The sequence below is a fragment of the Rhinolophus sinicus genome, chromosome 4, assembly GCF_057876585.1.
Source record: "Rhinolophus sinicus isolate RSI-liver-muscle chromosome 4, RSI-T2T, whole genome shotgun sequence".
In the NCBI taxonomy this organism is placed as follows: Eukaryota; Metazoa; Chordata; class Mammalia; order Chiroptera; family Rhinolophidae; genus Rhinolophus; species Rhinolophus sinicus.
Window position 1 is genome coordinate 20391857 of NC_142504.1, and position 14459 is coordinate 20406315.

The 14459-nt window shown below is 36.8% G+C and overlaps 1 protein-coding gene across 1 annotated transcript; it reads left to right on the top strand.

Moving 5' to 3' along the window:
- The first annotated feature begins 1735 nt into the window (after positions 1 to 1735).
- On the top strand, positions 1736 to 3109 carry FERD3L (Fer3 like bHLH transcription factor). Its single transcript, XM_019726677.3, has one exon. The coding sequence runs from the start codon at positions 2057 to 2059 to the stop codon at positions 2771 to 2773; it is 717 nt and encodes a 238-aa protein (XP_019582236.3). The 5' UTR covers positions 1736 to 2056; the 3' UTR covers positions 2774 to 3109.
- The last annotated feature ends 11350 nt before the right edge of the window (positions 3110 to 14459 follow it).

A 14459-nucleotide genomic window follows, 5' to 3' on the forward strand; every position in this document is an offset into this window, starting at 1 on the left:
GTTGAAATATTCATTACCTTGGGTAAAATCATAAAGAATTTTAGTCCAAGAAGTGTTTCTTTAGAGTCTCATGATACCTTCTGACACCTATTTATTAAAATCTTAAATTTAGTTTTTATCATGTTTTCCTTGTGTCCTAATATAATTTGTGTGAAACAGATGAGGTATTTAATCCATTTATGTATGCATTTAAAGGCAAAAAGTAAGACATGAGAAATATCTAACAACTAAAAATCAACAATAAAATTTGTCCAAATATGCAAAGACACATTAAGTTATACGAGAGTTAGAAAGCACATTACTGCTTGTCAAAACAAAAATTCTCTCATTTACTTATTCCTTAGTCACTGTTGGAATCCCAGTTCATTAGTATTTTTCAGTCTCTCGTTGAAAGAAGATTAGTAAAAACCAAATAGATCATCATAATCAAAGACCTCATTCTCATTAACATGTTTCAGGAAGTAAATTTGAATTCTTCTCTACCTTAGTGATCACAACGCAAGTTAGAGAGTGCAGAGTAAACACAAGCAAGAAAAAAGAAAATCAGTTGAAGGACAAAAGAGCAAGGGAGCTCAGCCACAACTGGGTTAAAAAGAAAGAAAGGAAGAAAAAGAAGAATTCTAGGTGGTACTGCTTTAATGGCACCTGGATGTACACACTGGGAATCTAGGAAGAAGAAAGGGCGCTGTGCTTACCTGTTAGAAGCAGGCGGTTTCTGGGAGCTGTCCAATGTACCAGATGAACCGTCCTAGTCACAATTTACCTCTTTAAGAGGGATTGACGTATAATATAATTCTCCCTAGAATCAAGATGTCTCTGCTCATTTTTCTTTTTTGGCTATTTCTTCTAATACATCTTTAAAGTTATTTTCTAACAAATTGTTCTTCCTGACCGTGTCTTCTTAAAATTCCCTACACTGAATAATTAAATAAAGATTGCTTCTGGCAATCCAAGAAGGAAAAATGAAGACTTCTTTGTTAAAATCTCAGAGATAATGTGAAATCGGTAAAATATCATTTTAATTTTACCAAATTTAAATTTTCTTTTTCATCTTAAAAAAAGATCAAAGGATAACCAAAAATCTCCCTTCGATAGAATACAGTAAAGTATAGTTTCTGCTCTTAGGTCCTGTAGGGCGGTACAGATCAATGAGGAAAATCAGCCAGGTGGAAGTGTGAAGGATTTTTCGTTGTTCACAAATACTGATCAGCAATTTAAAATTCGAAAGATTTCTCAATGGAGGGTGGGCTGACCCATTGATTTACCAAAAGGTAAATCTCATTTTTGAAAGGAGAGTGAAGTTGTTTTGTTTGTGGGTGGAGAGGGTTTGCTTTGCCCTCCACTCCCAATTCTGGGATTATACACTAAAGCAAGCTCGGAGAAAATATGCTGAGCCTTCCCGTTTCATTTTATTGCCATCATATCTTTTGCCCTCGAAGTAAAATCCTCTACTTTACATGAGTTGGAGATGAGAGTAGGGAAAAGAAAGTCAAGTGTCTGAATTGTTAGGCCGGTTATAACAAAACACACTTTAGAAGTCAGGGTTTGTAATTTGGCAGGAGAGATGTTTACGATGCCCTGGAAGGAGAAAGCCGGTTCCAAGAGCGACTCTGGGGAATGCGCTCTCGGCCCCCCCTACCGTGCTTACTTAAGCTAATGGAAGATCTTGCCTTTCAGTAGCCGCTGCACTGGGATACCAGACAAACAGCTCCCCGCGACCCCTGGCAGACTGGGCCCCTCTTCAGGACATCATTAAAAGCACATGCACTTGTTCCGTACTCATTGGCAGTGTCGGGTGGCAAGACTCAGGACTCCTACCCCGAAGCCAAGGAGAAGCCAGAGTGGTGGAAAACATCCTCGCTTTGCAAAGCCAAAGAAAGCTAAATCAAAGAACTACATGCGATAAGAAGCCTGAAGAATATTAGTTGGCCGCGGGGATAAGGAGAGACAAAAAGCACAGCAGGTAAGAGCTGGGGGTTGTTGCCAAGAAGGAACTGTCCCAGGTGGCGCAGCGAAATGGATCTCAAAATTGGAGGCCTGTCCCTGTGAGTCTTCCATGCGTGCTCGAGCTTGTCTCCTTCCATCAGTTTCAAGAGGAGGGACGTCTTCATTCACAGCCTTCCCTAATGGTGCGACTAATCCTGTTATCAGTTTGGTTGTAAATATTAATGTCCCCTGGCCCTTCGGTGATGGTGTCGCATCAGATTCAGAGCTGTTAGGAAGCTTTCTTCAGTCTCACCCCTCCCTGCGAGAAACCGATGAGACGCAGGGCCAAGAGGACGCGATGGCAGCCTATCCGGAGAGCTGCGTGGACGCCACCGTGCTGGACTTTGTCGCAGACCTGTCCTTCGCCTCCCCGGGGCACCCTCTCCTCTGCGACTTCGCGCCCCGGGTCCCCTTTGGAGACGGAGGCCTTGTGCTCCAAGAGGGAAGACCCAGGAGGCTGGCGCGCTTTGAGGAGGAGGATCCAGAACAGGAGGGCGAAGTAGACGAAGGGGGGGACGAGGAAGAGGGGCATGAGAGAGGCGCCTCCCTGCTGGGCCGCCCCAAGAGGAAAAGGGTGATCACCTATGCCCAGCGCCAGGCCGCCAACATCCGCGAGAGGAAGCGGATGTTCAACCTCAACGAGGCCTTCGACCAGCTGCGGAGGAAGGTGCCCACTTTTGCGTACGAGAAGAGGCTGTCCAGGATTGAGACCCTACGCCTGGCCATCGTCTACATTTCCTTCATGACCGAGCTCTTAGAGAGTTGCAAGAAAAAGGAAACCGTCTGAACCCGGCTAGGACAGACGTGTCAGCCCCCGCATGCCTGGGCTCCGTGCGGGCTCGGGGTGGTTCCGGATCCACAGTGGGTGTGGCTGAAAGGCCAGGAGGGATGCTCCAAGACCTAACGTCTGGCTTTGTGCAGCTTGTTGCGGGGTTGTAAAAATCCCCATAGCCCTCGGAGAGTTAATTTATATGCGATCGCCCTAAATAGAGCGTGGGGATGGGGCAGACGCGCGGGGCAAGTTAGAACCTGTTAGAATGAGTTGACTTCATCCAGGTGTGCTCAGACGCAAGTTCTTCCCACCGGGAGAGTGGGAAGTCAATCCTCTCTGCAAACGGCAGACTTCGGGGGCTAATATAGAGTCTACTCTCTGCTTCACTTTTTTTTTTTTCTTTAATATAAATTGTTTTTGAGCCTCTGGAGTCTGTGCTGAGCCTTCCCTGGCAGGCACGCCGCTCAGGTTGGAGGGGTGCTGGGAGCGGGTCCCTGGAGAGGCCACGATGCTTCTTCTCTCGTCCTGTTATTTTAGGCTTGTCGAGAGATGGAAGGAAAAAAAAAAAATGCGAAAGGAAGGGGAATCGAGGGGACTCGGACCTCTGCGAACAGACATCATTCTCTCTTCCCCGCCCCTCCCCTCCGCTCTTAAGCGCAGAACTAGCAACCCTGTTCGGGTCCCTCCAGGAGCCCTACGAACGTGGAGGTGGATGGGGGGCAGCTCCGGCCAAAGCACCAGGGGCGCTCCCAGGGTCTGGGGCGCACGCGAGCCTTTGCTGCCACTGGGTGCTTTCCCCTGTCTCCTTCCCGGGGAAAGGGCGGGGTTTTCCTAGGCTCAGTGCCTCCTGAGCGCGCACTTTTAAATTTTTAGCTGAAGGTAGGAAAGATACCTTTCATTCTAGTCGCATCTAGGGAAAGTCAAGGCAAAACTTCGAAGGAGGAGATGCATTCCTCCGCTTTGCAGAAATGTGTGCAGGGGAGACGAGGTTAAAGCGGGACCGTATGGAGGGGGTGCCTCTAGTTTGGACCCTCTGCCATCCCACCGTTCTTCCTTCTGAGGGACCTGCTAACCCCTGAACTGGGGTACTCAGATAGGAGTAGGAAGTGAGGGGAGGAAGAGGAGTGAAGAATGCCCACCTAACTGTAAATTATCTTAAAGGATAAATCTCATTTTTCCAATACCTTATTTTCGAGCGCGCGCACACACACACACACACACACACACACACACACACACACACTCATTCTCCCTATCATGCTTTCAGAAATATAATTCATTATAGTAATGTTATACTCATCCTAGAAAACTTGGAAAACAAAACTTAAAAATACAAAATTTAAATCACTCCCCGTTACCCCACAGCATTTTTATCTATTTCCTTTCTACTCTTTTTTATATATACAGATATAAATTCAATATGTTAACAAATTTGGGACACTTTTGGATACTGGTCATTTTCCACTCAGCCTTATAGAATGAGCACTTTGACTTTGAAGATTATTCAAACGTAGTTTTTATTGCTGTATTTTATTGTCATATTGATGTTTCACGAGTTAATTCCAATCCTTTAAAAGTGCATAGCTAAGATAGTTCCTTTTTTAAAAAAAAATAAATGATGATGCAAAGACCATTCTTATAAATGTCTTCTCTGCCTATGATAATTTCCTAATATTAGGTTAATAGAAATAAAATTTCTGCATTAAATAAACATTTAAGTTTGTGGCAACAGAGAGCCAGGTTGCCTCCCAGGTAGGTTCTGCCAGTTCACTCTCCCTCTCATCAGCATTGCAAGGAGGTGTCTATCTCTCAAGTGCCTTAATTTAACATTTTTCCTAATTCTCCTATCTATAGGAACTGAATTAGTTCTGAAATAACCATCTTCCCAAAGATGATTTCTTATTTTGACTGTACCTTTTCACTAGGATTTTTTCTACCTCACCATGAGAACATTGGGATAAACAGGTAAAAACAAACAAACAAACAAAAATGCAACCAGCTAAAACCAAACAAGAAAATCAGGGAATGTATTTTTTTTTTAATTCTCTAGCACTTCTATTAAATAAACTGAAATTTGGACAATGACCTGTATACTAGTTTTATCAAGTAAAATTACTCATTTTATTTTCTAGACAACTTTTTAGATACTAAGATTAGCATATTTGTATTTTTAAAGACAAATTTAGCATTACTCATGTCAATATGTTAAAGGAAAATAACTGTTTCTCATCTTATCATCAAAGAGTATTCTGCTCCCCAACTTATGGAATGCCAATGGTTCCATTAATCCCTCACGTTTATCCAGTTATTCATTTACTCAATTAAAAAATATGTTGACATTTTACATATAGCGTAAGTGGGTTCAAAACTGAAAGATCTTACAGAAATGTCCTTACTCCTCCCACTTAAAAGTCCTCCTGAGAAAAAACATCATTTTTTTAAAATTCTGCAAGTGTTAAATAAGTTTTAAAAAATGGTTCAGCTCTAGAAATCATTAATATATTGTTCAAAGAACCAATTTTGAAAACCAAAAATTAAAAAAAAAAAAAAGCTATGTAGACAGAAGACCTCAAAATCATTGGGTTCTGAAGAGTAAATACAACCATCCATCATCCTTAACCCTCTCCCTTATATTCTGAACCATTCTATTAGATTCTTAGGAAGCACATAATATCCTACAGTGAATACCTCTTCCGCATAGTAAATACCTAAAAAATCCTCCAAGTACAAAGCTATTTTCCTATTAGTAGAATTATGTTCTAACAATTCTTAAAACTATTACAGCTTATAAATGGTTTGTTCCCTGTATATTTATTATGTTTAGAAGCTGCTCTAAAATGTAAAGTTTCTTAAGGCATTTTTAAAATCATTATGTTAATAGAATAATTTAAAGCCAAATAAGGATCAGAAACAGGGAAAAACTGATTGACTTTTTCCTTACACCAAATTATTCCTAGAGACAAAATGATCTGCATTTTGAACATAAATCCACTGTGTCTCCGTATCTTGGCATTCAACTTTTCTAAGCAACATGATAGTTTTAATTTTTCCCATGTTCAATCCATAAATTCAGTGTAGTTTTTAATACAAATGTTTTTAGTATATAATACACCTGATGTTGAAATTGTTTTCTTTATTGGTTTCTAAACCAACACTGATAGAAATATAAGTACACATTGATTTTTCAATATCTTCCACTAGTTTAAAAAAATCTTAATGGTGTCAATTACTTCTGGAAAATTTTAATAATTAGTTTTTGAAATCTTAAAGTTATTTGGACATTTGGAATCTACCATTTTAGTCGTTGCTCAGAGTCAATTTATTTATACACTCTTTACTGACTGAAAACTGCCTTTTTGTCTCAAACTAAGTTCTCCATAACTATCAGGTTACTATTAGTATTCAGACATGTAAACCAAAAAAAAAATCTAAATGAAATCATGTTTGAAAGACACAATCAGGCTTTCCAAGGAAAGTAAAAATAATCAGAAGCCTTTGACATCAACAGGCAGCCATTCAGGCTGACCATCTTTTACAGTTGCCTAATGTGAAAGCAGATTTTGGAAAAATTAGCACTGGAAACTGAAACAAATATTATGCTAGTATGCATAATTCTTGCTTGAACATAAAATTAAGCCCCTTGGATTGGTGTTTATTATTGCATGTGTCAGCATTTCCATTATAAAAACACTATTGTGGAAGATTTATAACATGGTTATAAAAATTGTGAGTTGAAACTTGATAAGCACAGTTTAGCATGACTTTGTTTTTTATAATTACAAACCTTCCAAAAAAATTTCTAAGGTAATGAAGACACTTAAGTTCATTTACACATGAGATTCCAAAATGTACCTGCAACTTTAAAAACCAAGAGATTCTATTTAATACAAAATATAAATTTGATTATTATTTATTTTTATCAATATTAGCTGGCAGATTAATATTGAACTTGAAGTACAAAATCTACTTTTTATAGGGTGATATATCATTACATTATATTTAAATGTATTCCAAAAGCGTTGAAGTTTTGGTATGTATCTGTATCTTGGCCCAAGTTCATGCCAAGGTTCCTGAACTTTGCCAACATTTTGGGTGAAGTTAGGCCCAATTTCTGGTCAGTGCCCTCTCTTCCTGTGAGTGCTGGACTAAAAATGGTTACAAAACAAGAGTCAGCAGTTCTGACCATTTTGTTTTGACTTTGGGGTTTCTTTGAATCCAAAGCTCAAAACCAAACCTGGCGGAGAAGGAGAAGCAAAGGAAAGAAGCAATGCAAACTGACAGGAATAAAATACCAGAAAGATGGAAAAACTTCTTCAAGTTTCTAGAAACCAAAGCTTATAAATTACCAAAACTTTCTTTGTGACACCAAATTTTTAGTTCTGTGCTTAAAACACATTCTGTAAAGAAGTATAAGGAATATAAGGACATGCAAAGAATAGTATGAATGTATTTTAAAACACTCTTTATGGCTAAGATTTGGTAGAATTCTACCTTTAATTTTGCACAAGTCAAAGAACTTTCAATATTTAGTGAACTCAAGAGTAGGTATGATGAATATTATAGAAATTATCATAATAAAATATCTTATGGTTACTTAGTTCTTTGTTGTTTTCAAAGCACCATTCACATACTTTCTCTCATTTGACCCTCCCAACTGGATTTCAGGAGGATCTAGAGTCTCTCATCAGCGTACCATCTTAAAAATTCATTCATTCATTGAAATCAGCATGATACAGAGATTCCTAAAAAGGACAAATGGTCACATATAAGCAACACATTACTTTGAAAGACATTGCCTTCAAAGATCAAAAGCACCTTAACATGCTCTGTGGATGATAAGTTATACAAAAGCCTGGTATGGTCTGGCTTCCTCAAAGGCCAAATTTTACAATCTTCTTCTTAGGGCTCTGTGAAGGAGATTTTCACCTGCAACCCGCAAACATAGATAACCTCAAAGCAGCTATTATAAATAGATTTTTATGATATCTAGTCTTCAAAAGGGAGAAAAATATCTATGAGAATATTGAAATAAATCAAACAGTTGGTGAACAATAAAAGGCAACAACATCATATAAATGTGTTTGGATGGATGGATGGATGGATGGATGGATGGATGGATGGATGGATGGATGGATGGACGGATGGACGGATGGACGGACGGACAGATGGACGGATGGATGGACTGACGGATAGACGTGATTACACAATTATTTTACTGCAGATAATTTTGTGACTTCTTCAAAACCTAGTAAAACTACAAGCTATATCTGTTACCAGTAAGATCTTGAACTGATTGATTATGTTTAGTCCCATAGTTTAGTAAAATGTTGACTATATTTAATCCAATAATTTAGTGAAATTTTGGAGAAACTAGAAATGGTGTCAAGGAGAACAATGAAGTAACTAGATTATTAGTTCTGGATAAAGAGTAACTATAATAACTAGTAGTAATATTTATAATATGTATACTGTATTGCTTACTTGTACATGAAAAAATATGTTCAAAACCTTGTGTTGATTTCTTTACATAACTACTAATCTTCTTGTAATAATTTTAGGATGTATTAATATCCTCATAGTATTTCCTTCACAGTGATGAGGACACTAGAGAATAGAGAAGTTAAATAACTTCCCAAGCTCAATCAGCTCATAAATAGTGAAGCTGATTTACACCTAGTGAAGGATTTCAGACAAAATTCTTAGGGGCTGAGGTAATTTGTAAATGATTATATGATTATTATATTCAAGTAGAAATGATGTGGCAAAATGAGTATTCTTTATCTTTGCTGAGATTCTCAGAAACGTAGGCATGGATTTATCATGTGCCAGAGAGATACAGACTCTGCAAAAAAAAAAAAAAAATACTTGGAAAGATGTACTACTGATGAAAGTTTTTGAACAAGTTTTGAAATAATATTCTATGGATATTTTAAGGCCACAACATTCTTTTGATGAACACAATGCACATAAGCACAAGCTTTGAAATTTGACAGAAGTGGGTTTGAATCAAAAGTATATCACATAATGCTATGAAAGCTGGTACAACTTACTTAACCTTGTTTACCCTCAGTTTCTTTATTTTTGCAATAGGGATAATAATATTCATCTCACAGGGCACTTACGAGGACTGACTAAAATATGCATGCAGAGGAAATGGTGTACAGTGAGCATTCAGTAAATGCTAACTACTATTAGAATATACACCATCATCATTATCACTATTACTATATCCCTTCCAATTCTATAGCAATGAAAAACTCTATGAACAAGGCATCAGCTTCACCACCAATGGTGATGTGTAAAAGCATAAAATATATAAAGAACAGGACTCATTATATAATGCTTTTAAATAAACTGAAAAAAATCAGATTTATTTTATCCCCCAATATTTTTTATGCCTGGAATACTTGATTGCCCGCATTTAGTCCTGGTATATGCATCTTTCTAAGTGGAATAATACACCCCCAACAGATGAACACAGAGATCAAAACTCCCTCATTCAACCTGCTACTGTAATAGCATATATATTAAAAACAAATGTTAGGTAAGTAACTAAATCTGAAAAAAAAAATGATCTGAATTCATTCAGAGGAGTTCTATTTTGTTAGCAGCCCAGGAATTATATTTAAGTATATGTTTTCCAGATTAGTGTACATTTATTCAAATCAGATAATTCCTGATGAAATAGTTCCGTATCTTAATTGCAATGGTGGTTGCATTAATCTACATATGTCATAGCATGACATAGAATTACGCCTTTTTACACCAATGTCAATTTCCTGGTTTTGACATTGTACTGCAATATGTAAGTAACCTACGGAGAAAACTGATTGAAGGGAACAAAGAACCTCTCTGTACCATCTTTGCAATGTCCCGTGAACCTATAATGATTTTAAAATTCAAAAATGAAAATAATCCGATAATTACTATGACATTCCTTTGAACCTATAAAGCACCTTACACATGTAAAATCAGGAATTTTATGGAGACACTCACTTAAACTCGATTCATGCCACGTTCTACAATTTTTCTCCAAGTGTTTCATGAATGTGAAACCAAGTTTAGTGCATGGCATTATGTGGGTCCTCAAATAAAAATCAGGACTCAACCCCTAAAGGGCATAACCAAGAACTGAGAATCTGATCTGGGTTCCTGGGTTCATGCTGATATTCTTGGCCTGAGACATTCTCATGTATGGATTTGTAGTGTTGGAGAAGCTTCACATCTTAATTCTCCTACTTCCTAAATTAGATAACTCACTTAAAACATCTGGGCTTCTGCACCTACCCTGGTCTGTGAAGTAGAAATAATTAGCATAGGGTTATTTAAACTATCAGAAGATATCCTATAGGGTATTTTGTACAGTGCCTCACACAAAGTAAATACTTAACCAATGTTGTTGTTTGTGCTAGTTCAATGTTGCACGTTTATAATTAGCAAAATGACAATTCAGCCCTTTAGAACGGCTCATAAGAACACATACAAAAGCAGTATTAGTCTGTCCTGCTTCTCCTAAACAAAATCAGAGTCTTAAATAGCATGGCATTTGTGCTCAACTTAAGCTACTAACCTAATCATGTATTTTTGTTTAATTTTGTTTTTAAAATATAGAAATTTAAAGGTAAGGCTTCTGGTCTATGACATATGTAATCACAATCTTTGGTCAGCCAGAAAGATCACTGTAAACCCCACATTCCTAAAACAATCTCTAAAATTTGCATATAAAGCATTTTATACAAAAAAAGGATAGCTCACTTGGTAAATCCTCTGGGGACTTATTTTTGAGCAAATTCATTTGAAAGCTACAGTGTCAGTGATAGTGACAAGTAGGACTGTCTCAGTTACTAAGCATTTATGCATATCTGATCTAGGCTCACATGAAATCTGAAAACCCGGGACTCATTCAGTCCTGTCAACTGGGCACTGGGTCACAGGGTTTTAGGTTCCCAAGGGACATAGGAGTCCCTGTGCATACAAGGAAGTTGAGTGGGGGCTACCTCCCCTTCACAGAAAGGCATCAGGGAGGCCAAGAGAAAAGGCCTCTCTTTGGAGCAGCAGAGATGGAAGGTGGATCCCATAGTACATACTGGAACATCCTATGTTATTTCTGCCATTTATCGTCTTTGAAAATTTAACACCTGGCCTTATCCTTTATTCACACAGATTTTTATTTTTCATTGTGATACTAGTGGATTTATAGAAAATCTCTAAAAAGCTGTGTACTCTTTGGCCTAGATTTATTTGCAATTTAAATATCAGTTTTTAGAAAGATAAAATTGGTCTTAACTTATACATAATTTCTTAACTTTTAAAACTAGGTAACTCTTTTTTACATATTTATTATTTTATATGACAATCTTTCCTCCTTGCATAGAAAGTTAAAAGGATAATTCTTAAATTGCTTCTTCCTTTTAAACACTTTGATTCAACTTCAAGCAGCTTATTTGAGGGTTGATGGTAAAGGGCCTTCTGAAATTTATTAAAATTTTTCTGACTTGGGAAACATACCCACTTTCAAATATTCTTACCATGGGTCCATATTTTTGACCAAAAATATGTGGTGACTATAGTTAAGAAGCATTTGACAAGTAGTGGTTTTGTTAATTGTAGATCTTGGCATGTAGAACATGCCACACCATTTCTTTCATCACTATTCATTTGCCTAATCTCACCAAAGCCTATTAAAATTAGAGCAGATGAGCTCATTTAATATATATATATATATATGTATATATTGGGTACCACTTTGTTTCAAGATGACACAACCACAAATTAAACTTCATACCCTTCTTAGAGTACTACATTTCATCAAATTCAACCAATTGCCTCTAAAATTAATATGAAACAGACTGAAAAGTGCCCAGAACTCAAAGCATTGCACAATGAAACACAATGAACATCTTCCCAAATTACATCCACATGAAAATATGCACATACCTCAATCCATACCTCAGGGTCCTTACCTTGGACACCTCAGAGCTTCCACTTCTACAGTTATAATCCCTATCTCCATTGTATGTTTCACATGCATGCAAACATGCATATACATAGAAGTATTTCCATCAGAATATCTTCATATGTATTTTATAATGGATAGTACATATGTAATTTTTTTGTTCCCAGCTCCAACTTTAAAAAAGGTTTTATTTTCTTCCTTTCCCACCATACTTTGACTGTTTCACTCTTTTTTACTAAGAGGTATCTGTTTCTTGAACACTTCATATATCATAATATTAATTATTGTTGAACGTTTCCCTCTTTTGTCACCAAAATTTAAGTTAAGAATCACTGTTTTTTCATACATTGAAAATAAGCCCAGGAATTGCTCCAGTTCTTGACTTAGTATTAGCCCCATATAAGTATATCATGCCTGAATATTATTACTAGGATCAGCAGTCAGTCAACTGTAGAAAAGAAAGTGTCTGGAATTGCCATTTGGGAAACCTACAGAACACTCATTGATTAGACGAGTCACTGACTCAATGAGAAAAACAGAATTTTCCCTGGGAACAGAGCTACCTCCCATATCGAAAAGGAGTTACAAAGGCCTCAAGAATTCTCTTTGAATATTGGCTCCATTTGAGATCTAAGCCATATTTTACAACATCAGGATATTTTTGGATACTTAGAGCTTGCTTACAGAAATTTCACTGGTAGGAATTTAGCCTAATGAAGTAATCAAGACTCTGTACAAAGATTAGACTACAAAATATGTATCTCATTCTTGTTTATAATATAAAAATGCAGAAAACAGCCAAGATGTCTAAAAATGTGAGTCATTATTTAAATTATTGCAGTCGTTAAAAGGGTGATACACAAAATAGTTTGTGCTGTAGAAAGATGATTCCAATAAACGATAAGTAAAAAAGTATTTTATAAAGCAATATGTACAGCATGATTTCATTTCTGTTTCACAGGAAATGTGTGTAAATATGTATGTGTGTATGTATGCATATCTTTGTATCTATAAATATAAATGTTCATTTTATATTATGCTACAGGAACTGGTTATTTTTGTACTTGTTTGTATTTTTCCAGTTTTCTACCATCTCTTTCAGGTTAGAAAAATAGTAAAATTATTTTGAAGCAAGTGGGGCTACATGAAACTAAAAAGCTGTACTGCACAGCAAAAGAAACCATCAACAAATGAAAAGGCAACCTATTGAATGGGAGAAAATATTTGCAAACCACATATCTGATAAGTGGTTAATATTCAAAATATATCAGGAACTCATACAATTCAATAGCAAAAAAAAAAAAAAACCCACAAATAATCCAATTAAAAAGTGTGAAGGACCTAAATAGACATTTTTCCAAAGAAGACATACAAATGGCCAATAGGTACATGAAAAGATGCTCAATATCACTAATCATCAGAGAACTGCAAATCAAAACCACAATGAGGTATCACCTGACACCTGCTAAAATGGCTATCATCAAGAAGAGGTAAGTGCTGAGGCGGCCGGTTAGCTCAGTGGGTTAGAGCGCAGTGCTCTTAACAACATGATTGCTGGTTCGATCCCCGCATGGGCCACTGTGAGCTGCGCCCTCCACAACTAGATTGAAACAACTACTAGACTTGGAGCTGATGATTCCTGGAAAAAAATCACTTAAATAAAAACGTTTAAAAAATAAAGGAGGTAAGTGCTGATGAGGATGTGAAGAAAAGGGAAGCCTTGTGCACTGTGAGTAGGAATGTAAATTGGTGCAGCCAATCCATGGTAAACACTATAGAGATTCCTCAAAAATTAAAATAAAACTACAGTATGATCCAACAATCCCACTTCTGAGTGAAAATGAGTATCTAAAGGAAATGAAATCAGTATCTGGAAGAGGTATTTGTATACTACCATGTTCACTGCAGCATTATTCACAACAGCCAAAACATGGAAACCACCTACTGTTCATTGATGAATGGATAAAGAAAATGTGGAATATACATACAATGGAATATTATTCAGCCATAAAAGGGGGAAATCCTGCCTTTTGTGACAACATGGATGAACTTTGAGGGCATTAAGCTAAGTGAAAGAAGTCAGATGGAGAAAGGCAAATATTATATGTTCTCATTTATATCTGGAATCTAAAAATGCAGAACTCAAGAAATAAAAATAGAATGGTGGTTGCCAAGGGTTGTGTAGTAGAGAAAATGGGGAGATATTGGTCAAACATCCAGTTATTAGATGAATAAGTTCTGAGATCTATTGTACAGCATGGTGACTATTGTTAACAATACTGAATTATACACTTGAACGTTATTAAGAGGGTAGCTCTTAAATGTTATCGCCACACACAAAAAAGAAAAAATTATCTTAAATTAAAAATCGCAACACAACAATACAAATTGTGATTTCTGTTAGTTGCATGGCAGGATGCTATGACTTAGGTTAGAATTCTTGCCTTCTTAACTTTAAAACATTTACACTAGATATTTAACAAGCTTAGAAATGATAGTAAAAGAAAAACAAAAGAAATGATAGTCTGTAATTTTGTTTTCTTGATACTAGAGAGAAGAACACGACCAGCATCTTAGAGGCCCCTCTTGTGATTCCTTCCAATATTGCTCTTCTCTCCCTGTGAGACTACCTAGTGACTTGATTTCTAACATCCTGTTAGCTTCCCAGTTTTGCTATTGTTTTATATGAATGAAATAATTGAGTTTTGGGGGAAAACTGGTTTTTATTTATAAATGTATCTTCAA

Coding starts and splice junctions, on each gene's coding strand:
- FERD3L (XM_019726677.3), top strand. CDS start 2,057: ATGCGTGCTCGAGCTTGTCTCCTTCCATCAGTTTCAAGAGGAGGGACG.